Raw genomic sequence first — 19,941 nt, forward strand, 5'->3', positions numbered from 1 at the left:
GCGGCGGCGGCGGCGGCGGCGGCGGCGTTGGCGTTATGGACCTGGAGGAGGCGGTGAGGGGGCCGAGTGCCGCGCAGCTGGGCGGCGGGGCGGGAGGGGAGGGAGGCTGAGGAGAAGGTGTGGAGGACGCCGGTTGGCTGTGGGGGTGGCCACTGGCCGAACGGGGACGGGGAGGAAGGCTGCGGCGTGGGGACAGGGATGGGGCTGGCGGGTCTGGCGGGCCGCGTGTGCCCGCGCTTTGGGGGAAGAGGCTGGAATTTCTGGCTGGGTGAGGTTGTGGGTGAAGGGACGGTGGGGTGTTGGTCGATGTGGGTGTGTTTCGGGAGGAGGCTGAAGTTGTGGGGTTTGTGGGGTGGCCACCCACGTGGCTCATTTCCTCTAAACGGGACCACCCAGAAGTTCCCTTTGATGCTGGAGGTTGGGCGAGGGAGGCGGGGCTTGGAACCAGAATGCCCCCAAGTAACCCCTGCCGGTGTCTCTGCGAGTCTTAGCCATGGCCTGTGCAGGAATTCCAAATTCGGGTTTGGGGACACTCCAAGATTACGATAGTTATCCACATGGGGTCACTGAAACCTTGACCAACTTGTCGTTAAATAGATTTGGGATGCATTTTGACCCACTTCATAAAATGCCACTCTTTGATGGTGTTAGAGGAACATTTGGTAATTAGATCAACGATAATAATATTTCACGCACCAGAGAGTTGCGAACGGATAATTTGGTGCCAGTCTATGTATGTACAGAAGCATATGGTGATAGAAGGCCTTACTCATTGTAGATGCTCAATAAATGTCTACTGAATGAGGGTTAACGTCTGTAGATGGTAGGTTAACGAAATTAGCAACTAGAACTCACCATTAGCATGTATAATTTTGAGCAGGGATCTTGTCTGTTTTACTCACCCTCAAATCCCCGGCACCTAGTTAAGTGCCTAGTACATACATAGTTGGTACTCCTTATATTGCTGAGTGAACAAATCGAAACTTGAAACAACCCTAATAAAACTCTGGCTCCTTTGTGGTGGGTATGTGTTCTTAGTGTCCTGGAGGAAGTTCCAAATGGTACGCTATTTCTATTTTTTAAGTCTTCTCCATACTTGAATCTTATCATCTGTTTCCTCAGAGCATGTTCAAGGAGTTTTATTTACTCATCTTTTTTTTCCCACTTTACCCCTACCACCTTGTCTTCTTTGTCTTTTTTTTTTTCACCCTCACACACTGCATATTTTAGAAACATTTCTTTAATAGTTTAATTCAGTTTCAAATGGCTCAGACTGAACTGTTCTTCTTGTTTATAGATAATCCCTCTGGTATATTTTCTATTCTCAGTGATTCTTTATTTATAGAGTAAAATTGTAGGGAACCCTCTAAGTAGAACTGCAGGGTTTAGATACAATGTATTGAATGTGGTTTTCCTTTTCTCCTACAGAAAGAGTTAAAAGACCGCTGTTCTCAGTGTGCTGCTGTTTCTTGGGGTCTCACTGATGAAGGCAAATATTATTGCACTTCTTGCCACAATGTTACAGAAGTAAGTAACAGACCTCATTTATGAATTTGCTTGTGCTTTAAAAGTTGCAGTTTCAGCCTAATATGTGGCATAGGTCCCCCCAAAACTGATCTATTTTTTATTACTCAGGCAATGTCCAAATATGAAGAGTGTAAGCGGTCCTCAAATGCTTACACAAGGGTTGAAGACTTTGTAAGGCAGATTTAGGATGAGCTTTTGAAATTATGTTGGGCCACATATATAAATGTGTTCCTGATTCAGACTGTGTGGTACGTATATAAGGGGAAATAATTAAAATTGCACTTACAAGATGATGCATTTATTTTTATTAGTTACCACTTATTTAAGAGTTTTTAATGTATTGTGGTCGCTTAGAGGTTTGGAAGACGGAATGTTAGAAAGACTGATGGGAGTTTGAGAAATATGCTTCACCGTCATTCTGTCTTTGTGCAGTGCCTTACACATCACAGCACGTTTTCTCATCCATTAATTCATCCCCTCCTCATAACAGCCTGTGAGATAGGTATACTATTACACCTGTCTGTAGGTGGGGCAAGCCAGGCTCATCAGTTGAGTGAGTTTGCCGTAGTCACATGGATAGAGTGCAGAGCCAGGACCTGAACCTCAGGCTTCCGACGCCAGTGGTCATTTTATTCCACCACACCTGTCTCTTAAGGTAGAGGTTGGCCTACTGTCCTGTGGAACCTTGGTAAATGAGGCTACCTTCACCCTGGGAGTGCTAGGTCCTCTCCTGGTTACCACACCTTCAGGGCAGTATAACCAAAATAATCAAGGGTGTGGTTAGCCTGCTATGGGACAGGCTAAACATGCCAGGACTCTGCTCTCTGGAAAAGGATTTGCTCAAAGTCTACAGAGCCAGGAAGGAACAGATATACTGCCTTTGCCATATAGGCCTATATAAGAAAGGTAAATTTGGGACAAATATAAGTAACTGTGTGAACTTCTTCTGGCCAGCATGGAGTAACAGGAGCCCACCTTAAACAACTAAAAGCCTGGACAAAATGTATGAAGTAAAAAATAGTTTTCTAGAGAAAAGTGGTTAATTTAGCTTGCAACTCAATCACCCAAGAGCTTTTCCTTGAGATAGTCTTTGTTCTTCAGTCTGCTTCCCATTTGGTCACACAGAGTATTAAGAAGATATGTACTCACTCGATGAAATTGTTGATGTGATGGATATGTTCATTACCTTGTTTGTGGTGATGGTCTCGTGGATACACATACATACACACACACTTGTACACTTTAAATATGTGCAGTTTGCTTTGATGTATATTGAGGCATTAATAGTTTTTGCTTTTGTACCAGCAGTGCAAATGTAAACATGGTGAAGGAAGATGTGTCTAAATGGACTGTTTATCGTTAGCAGATGAAGTCAGCATATACTATTTTTGGAGAAATTAAACTACATTAACTAATTGCTTTTATTTCTGTCTTTGATAATGTTTCTGTTTGTTTCTGTCTGATAAAATCTGCTACAGTTGTTTTTTAACCTGAAAGCCCCTAATTCCACTGTTTCCACATTTGAAAGGTATCAGCCTGTATGGAATAACTTGTCAAGAATGTAGCATTCTTGAGGGTGGGCACCATCTTTAAACAGACGCAGAACCTGTCTCAGTGCCTCCCATGTGATAGGCAGAGCTCTGTGTTGCACAACTTCAGTGGTTTCTCTTGGCTTTATTGTCTTCATATAGAGAGAGTGTGACACGATCAGTCCTTCCTGGAGAGTGGGGGTGTGGCGTGGCGGTGTGGAAATCCAGCGGGTGGGGAACGGCCGACGAGATGGTGGTTTGCACCTGCAAAGAGTGGAAGCTGTGGCACAACTTTCCCTGTTTTTCTGCTCCTTTCATTGCCCTTCAGCTTACTCTGTATATAATTCTCATGTTTTAGATACTCCACCATCTGGAAGAAGGCCTTCTGAATTGATAAAGGAATTAGAATGTTATCTTGATTGATTTTATACAGGAAAGAAATTTTCAGGTCTTAAATCTGGCCAATTTATATCGTAGACATTCTCTGAAGTATTTTGTGGGTATTTAATAAAGGTGTATGCTAGAATTGTGTGAGTTTAATAGATTTTTATGATCATAAGAGCAGATTTATTGTAGAAAATTTAGAAATTATGAAGATGAAAGCTAAACTTATCAGTGATCTCAACATACAACATTTCTTTCAATAGCTTCCATTTAGTCTTTTTTTTTTCTGTGTATGAGAAGGGAAAGGGGATGTGGGTGGGTACCACTGAATCTTCTGTCTTAATAAATATTGTCCTGTGTTATTCTAAACATTTGTGGACGTGTTAATTGACTGTATAAATATTCCACAATATAACTATTCAGTAATTTAATTAGTTACAGCTTCAGTTTATATATGTAGCTTTTTCTAGCTTTTAGTTATTTCACATTTTGTCTAATCCAGATTTTAAGCCCTTTTTTTTTTTTTTTTTTTTTTCTTGCCTACTCTTTATAGGTTTTACCTGTTTTTGCTGGGTAACTGCTTCGGTGTGTATTCTGACATGTCTTATTTTCTCAGTGTGGCCAACCCAGTCCACCAGAACTGCTTTGAATGTGGTTTCTTTAACAAGAGAGGATGTATTCCAAAAATCCTGTTATAGAGACATTTCTTTTGTTCTTGATGAAAGTTGAAGATAAATTTCATTCCAAATCTCTAAATTTGGACAAATATATAAATGTTCCCTGTTGGTTAAAAATCTTCACCTTTTCCCCATCATTTAGACCTAATTCTTTTATATTTTGGTTGTGAGAGAACCAGAATCTTAGGTACCAGCCCTTGAGAGAACTTGGAATTGAAGACTTTGGGATGAACTGTACTCAGCATTTAGTCATTCGAAAATCCTATAGGTTTGATTAAGAATAAAAGTAGCACTTTTATAATTTCATAAATAAAGCTGTTTTAGAGTATTATTCAAACACATAGAAAAAAGTAGGATGAAATTCATCTGTATGTAGCTTAGGCATTGCTGACTACAGTGAATACAGAAGTTATTTTAATTTCAAAGTATGTTTTGGATAGAGAAAAAAGTGAATAAATTTGACTTTGCAATTAGTTTCAAACAATTAAAAATTGATTTAGGGCCTCCCTGGTGGCGCAGTGGTTGAGAATCCACCTGCCGATGCAGGGGACACGGGTTCGTGCCCCGGTCCGGGAAGATCCCACATGCCGCGGAGCGGCTGGGCCCGTGAGCCATGGCCGCTGAGCCTGCACGTCTGGAGCCTGCGCTCCGCAACGGGAGAGGCCACAACAGTGGGAGGCCCGCATACCGAAAAAAAAAAAAAAAAAAATTGATTTAAAATAAAAGTTTATGCATTTGACATACATTTATTTAGTGTTTACTGTGTTCCTGGCACAGTTTTAGGTACTGCGAAATTTTGAATCAGAAAGCAATATAAAGGCTAACCAGAATGTTACACTTTATCTAATTTTCCCAAAATATTACCATCATTGGTCCTGGCACTCACAATCTGGTTCATTATACATCCCAGAGCATGCTTGGCAGTATATTTAAGGAGATGTAAAGCTATCTTTTTATGGTCTTTTTAATGGTCTGCTTCTATTTCCTGCAGAGATCTAAGGAAGTTATAAACACTGGGGCTATTCCTAATACTAAAATACAAGCCATCAACCGGGGACTTAAAAGAAAACGAAAGCTTGGTAAGCTCTTTCTTCATATGTGCTTAGCATTTTTCAATCATGTTTTCACTTTCATGATTTGGGGATGTGGAATGATAGATTCTAAAGAAGTTGCCAGAATTTTAAGCAGGTAATCCAAAGTAGAATTAGAGTGGATAATTATTGATGGTAAAATTGGAAGCAGATGTCTTAAAACATGTCCATTTTTTATTCTGCTTATTGTTAATGACTTGATTTTCCAGTGGAGCAACTATTATGCAAAAAATAATAATAGCAAAGGTAGCATATTTCTTTTTGTCTGTTGGTATATGCTTTTCTGTTTTATATCTGTTATCTCTTATATGATTTCTGTACTTTTAAAGAAAAATGCTTATTTTCTGAAATGAATCAGCTGTGGAGTTGTCAGGTGAGGCAAGTTAAACATGATATTCAGCTTTCAGAAATCCATTTCTCACACTGAATTTTGAACACACCCTTTTAAAATAGGGAAAATTATTTTCCCTTAAAATAACCTCAGCATGGGTGTGCTTTGAAAGGTAATCTATTTCATTAATCCAGTGAGTACATAATAATTAACCATTATTGAGAAGAATCTGAGGTTAAGTTTAGCTGATGCTTTTTATTTCTGTGACTAATTGCCTAGGGCCAGATTCTCAGGTTTGAAACTAGGCTAATGGTAATGGTGGACTCTTTCTGAGGTAGCTTTAAGGATACACACATGAAATATATTATATATATAAATGTTAATGAAATATCTATATGAAATACAATGCTGTTCTTAGATGAATAACAGAGAGACTGCCTAAATGCCAACTCATGTTCCTGTTTAACCTTTAGTAGTGACTATTTTTATTAGGCTAAACCTGATTAATTTTAATTAAATTTTATTAGAGTAAAACCTGATTAATTTGGACTTGACCTATCTCATAGTTAAAATTGTATATTTTAAACTTAAATTGCTGAAGGAACGTCAGGTGCTTCAAATTAAATGCTGAGTCTTATATTCAACCTCTTTGTCCTTAGTTGTTTCTTCATCTGTAAAGTGAGAATGTAATACCATTTATTATATAGAATAGGAACCCAGGCTGAGAATTTAAAATACGACTTTATCAGTTTGTCAGAGCAGTGTGCAGGAAGGAGAGAGCGCACGTGGATAAAGCTTGGAGAGTTTAAAACTCTCTCACCTTTGGAAAGCGTCAGAATTATAGGCTTCCTGTTTTACTCCTATACAAGCTAAGACCCTCTCCAGAAAGTGCATTAGTCAGCAGGGGTGGGGAGGCCTTGTGACCTTTGAGGTAAGGGAGGGGCATAGGAGTCCTGTGACATTCTGAGGGGAGAGAACCTTTTGGAGTCATGGTAACAGACTTCAGAAGCTGTGTGCTCATAACATATTTTTCAAAGAGTTACGGTATTTGTCCAGTAGGGAGGGGTAAAACATAAGGGTCTTAACAGATTTTAACATTCTCTTCAACTGGTAGTTTTATTTAAACATGTAGCTTTGTCCATTGTAGTGGCAGTTCTCGTCACAATCTCTTAAGGTTGTTTTGAGGTTGGAAGAAAATAACCCACTTAAAATACCTGGTAACTAGGCTGAGCTCAATAAATCTTAGTGTCCTTGCTTTCAGTTTCACCCCAGAACCTAGAACCATCTTGAGAAAAGGAGAATGCCGTTGAGCAGTTTATTTTCTTTGTATATTCTTATTGCCCTTTCCTGCGATCTTGGAGCTTCACATCTTCGCTTTTGTTCATTCATTCTCCAAATGCTCATTGTTCCCTTTCCATGTGATTTGGAACAGAGGAGTCATAGAAGCAGTGGCTGAGTGTTGAGTATCCTTTCATTTAGGATTCTGCTGGGCATTGTTCAGTACAGTATACATTTATAAAACTTATTTCATTTTTTTAATGTGGTGACTATTCATTTTTGGGTCTCTGACATTAACATTTCAGAAAAATTATAGAAAATTTAAAATATTTAAAATCTGATAAATTATAAAAATGATGTTTAGCTTTAGGATTTATGTACAGATTTGCCAGATGGGAAGCAAGAGAGTATAAGAATGGAAACTCTACTCAGGGGTACGCAAAAATTCCAGTTGAAGTGTATAAAACACAATTGTAACTATGTAGCAGCATTACATTTAGTAAGTTAGGAATGCAAATATCTGAAACCTGTCATTTGTCATTTAGAGAAAGGCTGGGATTGGTATGTGTGCGAAGGTTTTCAGCACATACTTTATCAACAAGCAAAAGCCTTACAGACCCTTGGAGTAGGCCCAGAGTTAAAGGTAAGTCCATTTGTGCCTAGATGTTAGCTTTACATTTTGTTGTTTGAAGAACAGTAGATTTAGAGTGATACTAAGGAGGGCTATCAGTGATAACATCAGGCCTACTAGAAAGAATCATTTTTCTGATGATTTTGCTTTAATCCTTTTACTAGACCAGCGATTCCCAAAGTGTGTTCTACAGGATAGAAATAAGCAATACATCCAAAAGAAAATAAGGTTTTAGTCTTCAGGTATTTAGGAAACACTGGGTTAAAGTAAAACCAATAACTTTGCCCACTTATTGGTGCCTTTTATGTGTTAATGTGCTTTTTAATTTCCTAGGGGATGTAGTATGCAGTATTCACAATTTGAGAGCAAAATCCTTTGGCATGTATATGTGTGGGTAGCATCCATTGGGACTTGAGTTCCAGAGAATGCACTTTGTGGAGTGATACATTAAGCCAGTGGTTTTTAAACTTGAGTGTGTGTGTATCAGAATCACCTAAAAGGCTTGTTAAAGCACAGATTGCTTGACCTCATTCCAGAGTTTCTGATTAAGTAGGTCTGGAGTAGGGCCCAAGAATTTGCAGTTCTAACAAGTCTCCAGGTGACAGCTGGAGAGAGGGTTTCATGCATATGTGGAATGAGTAAACACAACAGTAGATAGCAGTATGCTCATAAATGAAAATAAGAGCAAAAAGAAAAGGGAGAAAGAGCAATGTCTCCTGAAGTCACCAAGAAGAGGTTCGTAAAGTAGCCTTTGCTGTTCAAACCAGTGTCTGCGGCGGGCTGGCAGAGTGACCCGTAGGTCAGCGCGTGGCCTAAGCGGACTCTGAGCCTTACCCGTGACAGTCATTGCGTCAGGTGAGATTACTGGTAGCCTGGGCTTTGTGAATCTGGTTTCTCCTTGCATAGTCATCCTATGTGTAAGTGTTTTCCAATAAGTGGTTTCTATTAGTTACACCAGATAGCTTCAGTAGGGTTTATACCTGTGTAGCCTTCTACCTGCTTCATCGGGATTAATCCTGAAAGCAGTTTCTCTGAAATTAACCAATGAGTATAACTGTTTAGACCTGACCAGTTAAACGGCACAGCCAGAGCACAGGCTCTGGAATCAGGACCGACTCCAAATCCCATTCGTGGCTTTTCTCCTTATTGGCTAGGTCATTTTGGCAAAGCTACTCAGTTTCTTCAGTGGTAAAATAAGAGATAATAGCTATCTTGCAGGATTGGGTTAAAGCTTATGGATGCCTTGTACCTAGCAGGTAGGTGATGAATAAATGGAAAAATTGTTTTGTTTGTTTGTTTTGTTTTATTTTCACTTGGATGAGGGTGGGGGCAGTAAGAGGGAGGGGTGTCAGTAGGTCACTGGACCCAGTAGCAGCTTTGCCCCTAACTGGAAGTGTAGTCACATGTAAATTACTTTCTTTCTCTGAATCTTAATTTGCTTAACTTGTCAAAGGAAGGGATTCAACTAGGTGACTTTAAGGAACTAAAATCTAAGATTAAGAAGAATTAATTCCATGCTTCCCATATACCTGACATTGAAATGATCATTCTTCTTAAGGAAATTTAGGTAAGAAAGGTAAGAATACATTTAGATGGAAGCAGTATGTAAAGTACAGGAGAGTAGAGATTCTGTGGTGTAGATGTGCCAGTATATTTTTCATCATAACCTGAAGCACCACTCATTTCCCTTCTACCTTAGAATGAAGTTTTACATAATTTTTGGAAGCGCTACCTTCAGAAGAGCAAGCAGGCGTATTGTAAAAACCCAGTTTATACCAGTAGAAGGAAAACTACGGTAAGTCACAAATCTGAAAAGTGGGACCAGAAAACATGTCTAGCGAAAGGTAGAGATGATGATGAGATTCCACCTTACCTGGGTTTACGATGCTTGTCAGAGGATTTTCAGTGAAGAGGTTTCCTTTATAGTCCAGAAGGACAGGGTCACTGATCTAGACACTGACCCCAAATAAGACGTTGATGTCTTATTTGACCAGCTGAAAACAAAGAAATTTGTGGTTAAGTTTCTAAATAGAAGCTTAAGGAGTTTCTACCATTGTACTATTAAAAGCTTTTTTGCATATATTATTCTTTCTGCTTGGAACACCTACTTCCTTTACTTGGTGTTTCAAGATTCAGCTCAGTTATCATCTGGGTGTTTCACCACCCACCCCCATCCGTCAAAGCAGTTAGATTTTTAGCGGTTTGCTATTAGTGCTTTGTAAGTGTGCCATGGATCATTTTATTTGGGGTAGGGGAGGATTCCACTGCTGAGAAACGTGGGTTTGGTAAGCTTTGATGCGTTTTATGTCTGATACTTACTCTCCAGGGCTGGGAAGATATTCTGAATCTATTTGACAGACTTCTGTTAAGAGCTTAGAAACTTGGCCCAGTGTTTCCTTGTTTGGTTGGGGTCTCGTAGGTTCCACATGCAGAATTTAGTGACCCAGCAGTGAAAGAAATAGGTCCTAAGAACGAGAAGTTTAGAAATAGCAGGTGGGGGCTTCCCTGGTGGCACAGTGGTTAAGAATCCGCCTGCCAATGCAGGGGTCATGGGTTCAGGCCCTGGTCCGGGAAGATCCCACATGCCGTGGAGCAACTAAGCCCGTGCGCCACAGCTGCTGAGCCTGCGCTCTAGAGCCCGCGAGCCACAACTACTGAACCTGTGTGCTGCAACTGCTGAAGCCTGCCCGCCTAGGGCCCGTGCTCCGCAATGAGAGCGGTCACCGCAACGAGAGGCCCGCGCACCGCAACAAGGAGTGGCCCCCGCTTGCCGCAACTAGAGAAAGCCCGTGCGTAGCAACGAAGACCCAACGCAGCCAAAAATAAAATAAATAAAATAAATAAATAAATAAATAAAAAAGAAAAGAAGTAGCAGGTGGAGCAGGAGTAATGATAGTTCAGTTTTGGGCATAAGTTTGAGACAGCTTTTGGACATCCAAGAGGAAATGTCAGGTCCTCAGATATACAAATCTTCAGCTCAGAGGAGATGTCTGGGCTGGAGATGTAAATTTAGAAGCTGGCAGCTTACACTATAATCAAAACTAAAACGCCATTGTTTGTAAGATGCACCATTATTTTAAGTACTTCCAAGAAAAGATAATGCTGCAAATTAAATCATGACATGCCACTGATTGTAAGATACATCCTGATTTCAGGGATGTTAAAATGTGGAGACATGGGAGTGCATTTTAGAATTGAAAGCAATATATGTAGTAAATGCTATTTAAAACCACAAGACCAGATGACATCCCTGAGGAGTGAAGACAGAGAAGAGGACCAAGAACTGAGCTCTGGGCCACTCTAGGGTTAAGGTCAGGGTCTGGGTTAAAAGAGGGAGGAATCAGCAAAGAAGTCTGAGGAGCCACTGGTGAGGTGGGAGGAAAGCCTAGGGAGTGAAGGGGGCATTCTAGAAACCAAGGGACAGAGCGTTTCAAGAGGAGGGGAGTGATCCACTGGGAGAGATGCTGCCTCTAGCTCAGGAAGGGAGAGGCTGACAGTTGGGCAGCGGGGCAGAGTGGGACCAGCGCCTCTCCTGGAGAGGACGGGGCGGGGGGGGGGGGGGGGGGGGGGGGGAGGGAGTGAAGGGGGCATTCTAGAAACCAAGGGACAGAGCGTTTCAAGAGGAGGGGAGTGATCCACTGGGAGAGATGCTGCCTCTAGCTCAGGAAGGGAGAGGCTGACAGTTGGGCAGCGGGGCAGAGTGGGACCAGCGCCTCTCCTGGAGAGGACGGGGGGGGGGGGGGGGGGGTGGAGCCGGCACGTCTGGGCAGCGCCCTCTGGGCATTTTGCTGCGAGGAAGTCCAGAGAAATCGCGCTGTAGCTGGAGTCAAGGGGAGTTTTTTTCTTCCAGTGGAATTCCTGATGGTGCACTGATAGGAATGATACAGGAGAAAGAAGAAATTCTTGATGGAGGAGGAATAGAAGTGAGTGATAATCTTTGCGTAGAAAGGGGGTGGGATCGAGTGCACAAAGGGAGACATTGGCTTTAGAGGGGAGCGTGGACAGCACACCAGAAGAATCCGACGGAGGGCAGAGAGCGTGGTGGAGCTGCCGGCAGACGGTTGCCTGCGGGAGCCTGTGGGTGTTTCCTCAGGATTGCTTTGGTTTTCTGAGTCTCCGCTTATCAGCCAGCTTTATGGTTGCCTGGCCCCTCGTGGGCTCGCCTGTCGGAGGGAATGTGCTTGACAGAAGACACAAGCATTATCCTGTCCCTGATTTTTTTGTCTCATTCTCTTGTGAGTTTCTTTAATATGGGCTTTATCTCCTCATAATAAGATCAAGTTTCTTGGCCTGCGCGGTTGAGAGCATGGCTTTTGGACTGTGATCAGTTCCCCAGGGTAATGTCAGTCAATGAGGCCTTCAGGTAGCCAGCCAGCTGACCTTTCTTAGGGACACTCTGACCACCATTTCAACAATACATGTGTGAAAAATTAAACAAGGGTAAGAGATAGTATATCCTGTCAAGCCTTAGTGTGCCCGGCGTCATTATTGACACTTGATGTTTTTATTGGTGTTGATACTAGAGCTGCAAGAGAGGTGTTAGGTACAGAGAGAAGGAGGCCTGACATGTCTGCCTGTTTCCTTGCTCACGCTTGTGTGAAGCGCTTCTCCAGGAGCACTACCGGAGATGCTGGGGAGCACGTGCGGAGGTCAGGGCCTTTCGGTCGCGGGGGCTGGGCAGGCGGCTGCAGGTCTCGAGGCTCCTTTTCCGGTGTTTGTGGTGCTCAGCAATTGTTATGTCTGTGGAAAGTAATTATGTTGTAAATTCCTGTAAAATCTTAATTTATACTATTTTACAAAATAGGTATTAGAAGATAATCCAAGTCATTCAGACTGGGAGAGTGAGCCTGAGCTGCTGAGTGACTTGAGCTGTCCTGCGTTTGTTGAAAGTGGAGCAGAATCTCAGCCTGCTGTCCACACTCAGAAGCCTTTCCCCGTCGTCAGAGCCTCACAGTCAGGTAAGATGAGAATCAAACTACCTAGAATTTTAAAGCTGGCAATGCATCTTAAAAATAGTCTAATCTCTTCATATTCCAAGGAGGGAAACTTGGCCTAGCAAGGAAGAATGACTTGTTGAATCATATGGCAAGGAGAAAGGTAAACTAAATGAAATCTTAGTGCAATTTTTAAAAAGGTACATCGTCTCTACATGAGTTTTTTGGTGTGGTTTTTAAAGGGAGCTAAACAGTAAGTAGATCCAGAAAGGATGCTAGCTCCATAAAGATAGGTGTGGGCTCAGAATTTTCAGAGAAAAGTTGCAGCAGAGAAATGGCAGAACTTAGCCAGAAGGTAAGATAGACAAGAGTCAAAGATAAGTCGCCCAGTTTCTCAGCATAGCAGACTGAATAAAACGTACCATATGTGTGTGTGTGTACATGTGACTTACCTTCTGATTTAACTCCATAATTTAAAGTAGATAAGGAATATATTTAAGGTTACAGATATAGACCTCGTGAAAGCATTTATTCATGATTTTAGTTTCCACACTCCTTTAAAAAAAAAAAGGCAGTGGAAAACAGAGCTCAAAGAACAGACCAAGAATTTATTATAGATTGCTAGAATCTTGACGTGTGCTGATAGAGTTCTTTGAGAGATAGCTTCCAAAACCTCTGGTGTTAGGGATTGTTGAAATCTGCATTAAGCATGGTTATATAAAATTTTCAACAGAACACTTCAGAAGTATGGAGTGCTTCTTTGCAAGCCCCTTGCCCTCCAAAGATTAAAAATTCCTATTATCAGCATATCCTCATTTCTTTTGTTTTGTTTTGTTTTCTTCAGCATATCTACATTTCTTGTTGGACTGCACAATGACACAGATATCAGTTAAGTTACATTTTGTGTCCAAAGAAGTTAGAATCATAGGATAATTGGGCAGCATGGAATCTCTGGAGTTTCCTTCTCCGTGCTTTCAGGCAAGCCTGGCTCAGATAGTCCCAGAGGACTGTGACTCTAAACCATCCAAGCCTTTTATTTATTTTAAAAAATATATTTATTTATTTATTTGTTTTGTTTGTTTATTTTGGCTGTGCTGGGTCTTAGTTGCAGCACGCAGAATTTTCGTTGCTGCATGCAGACTCTCAGTTGTGGCATGCGTGCAGGATCTAGTTCCCTGGCCGGGGATCAAACCCAGGCCCCCTGCATTGGGCATGCAGTCTTACCCACTGGACCACCATGGAAGTACCCCCATCCAAGCCTTTTAAATAAAGCATCGTGATTATTTACCTATGTTAGGGGTTTTTGTTTGCATGTTTGTTTTTTAGTAAATGATGATCCTTAGAGCCTTATTTTCATTTTTACATTAAGTGTAACTATTCAAACAACTCTTATTACAAAACTCTAAAATGGAGGTATTCATGGGAATTCCCTGGTGGTCTAGTGGTTAGGACTTTCACTGCCGGGGCCCGGGTTCAATTCCTGGTCGGGGGACTAAGATCCCACAAGCTGCGCGGTGCGGCCAAAAAAATGCAGATATTCATAAAGAAAATAAGATCACCAGTTATTGTATCACCCCAGAATAACCACTGCCACTGTATTCTACTATACTCCAAGAGGTTTTGTTTTGTTTTAATTGGAGTATAATTGCTTTACAATGTTGTGTTAGTTTCTGTTGTACAACAAAGTGAATCAGCTATAAGTATACACGTGTCCCCATATCCCCTCCCTCATGAGGCTCCCTCCCACCCTCCCTATCCCACCCCTCTAGGTGGTCACAAAGCACGAACTGATCTCCCTGTGCTATGCGGCTGCTTCCCACTAGCTATCTATTTTACATCTGGTAGTGTATATATGTCCATGCCACTCTCTCACTTCGTCCCAGCTCAGGTTTTTTATTCATGTATATATAGAGAGAAAGGGAAAGAGTTTTATTATTTTGTTTTGCAAAAATGTGAGCTATTTCTTCATTCTTTAAATTTTTTTAATCAGAATTCTACATGCATGTTAATTCAAATAAATTTATGACTTGTTATAATAAATCACAAAAATAACAAATAAAAATAAATTGCAGTCCATTGTCTCCCTGAAATGTCCTGTTTCCAAGAGGCATTCATTTTCAACTCTTTTGCAACCTGCGTATCTCTATCGCATGCTTCTAGTACTACATCTTGATTTCCGGTTTTGGACATTAGCGATTAAATTCCCGCTATGGAAGATGAAGCCTTAGCTCTTTCACTCATCCTTCACTGCCCCCCTCCCCATGTAGTTACCGGCACACAATTATGAATTTCTCATTCTCTGTCTTTCCAATATAATTTTTTACTGGATCAGTTTTTGGTGCTTAAATTGTAAGTGTATAAATGCTATTCAGAACTGAACCACATAGCTTACTATGATTACTTTTTCTGTATATCTTTTGGTTTTTCCAGAGTTGATAATTGTCTTGTTATTTGTTTAGTTTTCTATTTATTTATTACTAATCTATAATTTATTACTAATGTATCTCCACACTTCCCCTCAGTTCTGAAAATCTCTCAATTCCTTAGATATTCTGTCAATTTCATCTTCTGTAATAGACTTTCTGGAGCTTCTGAGCTGCTCTGATCTAGAATGATGTATTTCTAGACCTGTGTCCCAGCTGTCTTTGGGACCTCTTTACCACCATTCCAAGGATTCTGTCACCTCTCTTTTGTTAAATTTCTTATTTCCTTGATCTCACTTCATCTTCCTTCTTGGTTCACTCCCTCATTTTTGTGGAGCATCTTTTCTTATTTTGCTGAGGATATTAATATTATTTCCCACTGATTTGAAAATTTGTTTTGGCCTTGCCTGTTTATATTAGAGGATTTCTTCAAGTGTTTAGCGAGCCTAAGAAGGCTAGTCCTGTTTAAGAATGAAGATTGAGGGCTTCCCTGGTGACACAGTGGTTGAGAGTCCGCCTGCCGATGCAGGGTACACGGGTTCGTGCCTCGGTCCGGGAAGATCCCACATGCTGCGGAGCGGCTAGGCCCGTGAGCCATGGCCGCTGAGCCTGTGCGTCCGGAGCCTGTGCTCCGCAACGGGAGAGGCCACAGCAGTGAGAGGCCCGCGTACCGCAAAAAAAAAAAAAAAAAAAAAGATTGGAGATTGAAAAGTTGATTGAAACTTTGTACCCATGATTAATCTTGTCAGCTCTGCTCTAGTTTATTTTCTTAGTGAACCTTCAGCATTGTCATCTTTAATTTTTTTCCCCCTTAGCTGATCAGATTTTCCATTTGGGGGTTGTAACCCTGACTGTTCTGGGAACTGGGTGGGAAAAAGGCCTCGGGGGAGGAGGGAGTTGTCTCAGTACTCAATATGTAAACCTTCACTTAATCCTCCTGTTTTCAGTAAGATACCCCTACTTCAACTGTGTATGTGACTGACGCCCTATCCCAGAGAGCCCTTTGTTTTACTGTCTCTAGAGGAGAAACTTCCAATTTTCTGGCAAGATTGGGGAGCAGTCATTTGGCCACATGGAGTTTGGGGAGAAGTCTGGGTGCCTAACTTCTTAATCAGACTTTCAAGCTATCCTCCCAGTATTAGTCCTACTTCACTCAGTTTCCAGGGGTACCTGGTTTAACGGATTCCTGAGCTTTCTTTAGAGGTCCCCAGGGGAAAATTAGATTGATTTCTGGCTTTCCCTACTGCTAGCTGTGAATCCAGCTTTTTCAGTACTGCTAAGGCAATAATCATCCACCCATTTGCTTTCCAGCTTTTAAAATGTTATTGCTGTTGTCTCCTTTTCCATGTTATTTGTTCTTGTATTTATATCTTGTGAAAATTTTTTTGTAATTGAAGTAGGACAGAGCAGAGCCTAATGTATGTTTTCAATCTGCCATCTTAACTGGAAGTCCCTACATGTTGTTATATATATAATATATATAGAAGGTTTTAACATAATATTTTATGGAAATCTGTGTCCTTGTATATTCCTTTAAAACAGTAGTCTTCAAACTTTAGCATCTACCAGAATCACCTGGAGGGCTTGTTAAACCACAGACTGGTAGGTTCGATAATTTGCAGCTCTAGTAAGTTCTCAGGTGATGCTAATATACCTGCTCCAGGGACTGTACCTTGAGAACCACTGATCTAAAGCATTGTGTAAATTGTTATGCACTGCTCCCTTGCATGGAGTTATTTAATTACATTTTTATTCCAGTCACTTGGTTGTTTGAAATTTTTGTCTTATTATAAACAGTGTTGCCACAACATGCCTTGATCCTGAATCTTTGCATGTTTTCAAAATCATTTCACTAGGATGAAATCTGAGAAGTAGACCTGCTAGACCGTTTGTCACCAAATATTTATTGGGTTCCTCTTCCGTGCTAGAGACTGTTCTGAGCTCTGGGGACGCGGTGGTGAGCAAGACTGTCCTCAGGCTGCTTAGAGTGTACTGGGAGGAGCTGACGATAAATGCAACCATGAAAAAGGAAAGTTCAGTTCCTGATAAATGCAATGAAGAAAGGATTTACAGGATTTGGAAAAGGGGATTTTGAGGGATAACTTGGAGAGTTTTTGCTCAAGAAAGCTTGGAGTTTCTCAGGGTCATTCCTCATCCTGCTTTTTTAATCTACCCTCACTCCTTATTTTAAACACCAGTTATATCCTGACAACCCTAAAATTCCTATCTCTTTCCCATCCTCTCAACTATAGGATTTTTTATATTCAGCTACCTACTCGACAGTTCTGTTTGTATGCTTAATAAAATCTTACACTTTTGCAATTCTGATATCTTGATTTCTCTTGTCAAACCTGATCTTTTGCCATCTTCCTTGTCTCAGTAACTGGCATCTCCATTCTTCTTGTTGCTCAGTCCAAAACCCTTAGAAGCCTACTTGTCTTCTCTTTTATTTTTCTCATACTTCACATCCAGTCCATCAGTAAAGCCTCTTGACTCTGCTTTCAGAATATGTCCAGAATCCAGCCACTTCTCACCATCTGTAGGGCCGCCACTCCAGTGCAAGTGCCCGTCGTCGTCGACCTGGAATCGGGATCTCCCGTGTGCCCTCCCCAGCTCCACTCTTCATAGCAGCCAGAGGAACCTTTTGAAACCATAAATGAGATCATGTAGCTCTTCTGTTTAAAACTCTCCAGAAACTTCTTACGTACTTAGAAGAAAATCTAAAGTACAAATCATGACCGACAAAGCCCTTTAGCAATATAGTTTCTTACTCTCTCCTGTCATGTCTTAACACTTTCCCCTCACCCGTGGTGCTCTCGCCCCACTGGCTTCCTTGATGTTCCTTCAGGTTGACTCTGCTAATGTACTTGGTGTTCCTCTCCAGATCCTTAAGACTTATCCTCTGATTTCATTCAGGTCTCTGCTCAGATGTCACTTTCCCAAAGAGGCTTCTCTGACCACCTGTGTAAAATAGCACATGTCTCTTCCCTTCCCATCATTTTGTATACCCCTCCAGTGCGATTCTTCTGTGTCGTGCTTAACCACTGTCTGCAAATTTTTGTGTGTGGGGGGGGCGTTTATTTACTGTCTCTCACTACTAGTATGTAGGTTTTAGGAGAGATAAGAGACTGTACACTGTCATTTCCACAGAGCTAGAAGAGTGGCACAAAGAATGAGGTGGATAAGTATTTGTGGAATGAATGAGTTGAGGATGGAATAATGCCCCGTGGGGGAGGATGCCTGGAGGATGGGAGTGGGAGGGGGTGCTGCCTTAGCTAGTGTTTGGAGAGCCTCTCAGAGAAGGGGACATGTGAGTTGAGGCGTGACTCAAAGGAATTACACATTTTTTGCTTTGTAATTGTTTGTCCTTTTATTTATTTGAAAAATTGTTCCTGTTAACTCTACCAAAATTCAAACAAGACAAATCCCTCCTTGGAATCTCAGCTCATCCGACTCCCGCAAAGAACCAGCAGTTAACCTTTTTGGACAGTTTTCTTCTGAATCGTTATTGCTCTTTATTGCCAAATTGTTCTTGGTAAAGATTATATCAGTAATCTAAAGATATTTAAAATACCTCTTTGGATTTTGCTGTTTTTCTTCTTTGCTGTCCCAAATAGTTGCTTGTACTTTTAAAAATCTCCCTTTGTCCTTTTAGAAACGGCATCTGTCTGTTCTGGATCTCTTGACGGAGTTGAGTATGCACTGCGAAAGGAGAAGGGAATTGTGAAGATGACTGTGCCACGGACGCTAGCCTTCTGCTACCTGTCATTGCTTTGGCAGAGGGAGACAATCACTCTTGCGGATCTTCTGAGGTGAGCTGGGCCTCTCGTATAATGCTGCTTCTGCTGACTCTCTGTGTGCACTAGGAGACAACCATGGATATTTTGGATTTTACAAGGAGGCTTAAATTTAGAACGGGGAAGATTGGGCAGTCTGAATTCTAACTCTGAAATTTAATTCTCCTTGGGCTAATAATTCATCTCCTTGGTTTCCTTATTTATGTAGTGGAAATAATACTATTTATCTTACAATGGGGTATTAGAAAATTAATTATCTAATGTGAGTAAAGTGCTTTGAAGATGAAAAGTGACATTTAATTACCTGAGTAGTATTATTAAGTATTTTTCATTTTTGAGAGAGAAGATGAACAGATGACCTTTACATTGGCAAATGTTATTAGTAGTTACACAAAAGCATACATTGGTATTGTTAAGAGATAAAATATACGTTGTGTTTATAAGCCAAAATTAAAAACAAAGCTATTAAAAGAACCTGTTATGTAGATAGTCAGCATTTACATTTTTCAAGGTAATCTGCCATGTTTTATAGTTAATGAATAAATTATGGCATTCTGTGTAAGAATTTCTCATTAAATAGAAGATGTGCCAAAATCATTAATGTGTTAATTTTCCCTTGCTTAATATGTGTTCTAAATAATAACATTTGAGTTTTTTTTAGTGTGTAGAGTGATTTTAAGAGCACAGATTTAGAACCAGACTCCTGGGTTCAAATCATGGCTCTGCCATTTATGTGTTATAGGACCTTGAGTAAGTTATTTAATTTCTCTCTGCCTCTGCTTCCTCATTGGTAAAATGAGGCTAATAAGAATATCTACCTCAGAGGGTTTGAGACTACTTTCAATAATTAGTACTACATGAAAAGCACATAGTGCCTGGCACGTAATAAGAACTCAATGCTGGTTATTGTTGTTTATGTTTGCTTCATCATCATCATCATTATAGGCACTAGGCCCTTTGATTAAATAAAATGCCTCTGGTAAATGAAGATAGTGCCTTTGAATTTGGCCACATCAACCAAATAACAAGGCTTTTCTCAGACTTGATTAACAGTACACGCAAGTTGAAAACTTCCCTAATACGGAAAAGGAAATAGTCAGTCAAGTCCAGGAAGCGCAGAGAGTCCCCTACAGGATAAATCCAAGCAGAAACATGCCAAGACACATTAATCAAACTGTCAAAAATTAAATACAGGGCTTCCCTGGTGGCGCAGCGGTTGCGCGTCCGCCTACCGATGCAGTGGAACCGGGTTCGCGCCCCGGTCTGGGAGGATCCCACATGCCGCGGAGCGGCTGGGCCCGTGAGCCATGGCCGCTGAGCCTGCGCGTCCGGAGCCTGT

The 19,941-nt window shown here is 41.1% G+C and overlaps 1 protein-coding gene across 3 annotated transcripts in view; it reads left to right on the forward strand.

Annotated features, from left to right (window-relative positions):
• The window catches only part of TAF1B (TATA-box binding protein associated factor, RNA polymerase I subunit B), a 59,500-nt gene that overhangs the window by 214 nt on the left and 39,345 nt on the right, over positions 1-19,941 (forward strand). For 2 of the 3 annotated variants that reach the window (XM_007127651.3, XM_055089039.1), the window contains exons 2-8: positions 1-53; positions 1,429-1,527; positions 5,109-5,196; positions 7,363-7,460; positions 9,148-9,243; positions 12,253-12,406; positions 18,461-18,617. In XM_007127651.3, the coding sequence (XP_007127713.1) occupies positions 36-53; positions 1,429-1,527; positions 5,109-5,196; positions 7,363-7,460; positions 9,148-9,243; positions 12,253-12,406; positions 18,461-18,617 (710 nt within the window). In that variant the 5' untranslated portion in view covers positions 1-35. Of the gene's footprint in view, positions 54-1,428; positions 1,528-5,108; positions 5,197-7,362; positions 7,461-9,147; positions 9,244-11,298; positions 11,372-12,252; positions 12,407-18,460; positions 18,618-19,941 lie in introns of those variants that run through there. The other variant, XM_028496675.2, reaches the window with a different exon arrangement.

The sequence above is a fragment of the Physeter macrocephalus genome, chromosome 12 (genome assembly GCF_002837175.3).
Source record: "Physeter macrocephalus isolate SW-GA chromosome 12, ASM283717v5, whole genome shotgun sequence".
NCBI classification, from domain to species: Eukaryota; Metazoa; Chordata; class Mammalia; order Artiodactyla; family Physeteridae; genus Physeter; species Physeter macrocephalus.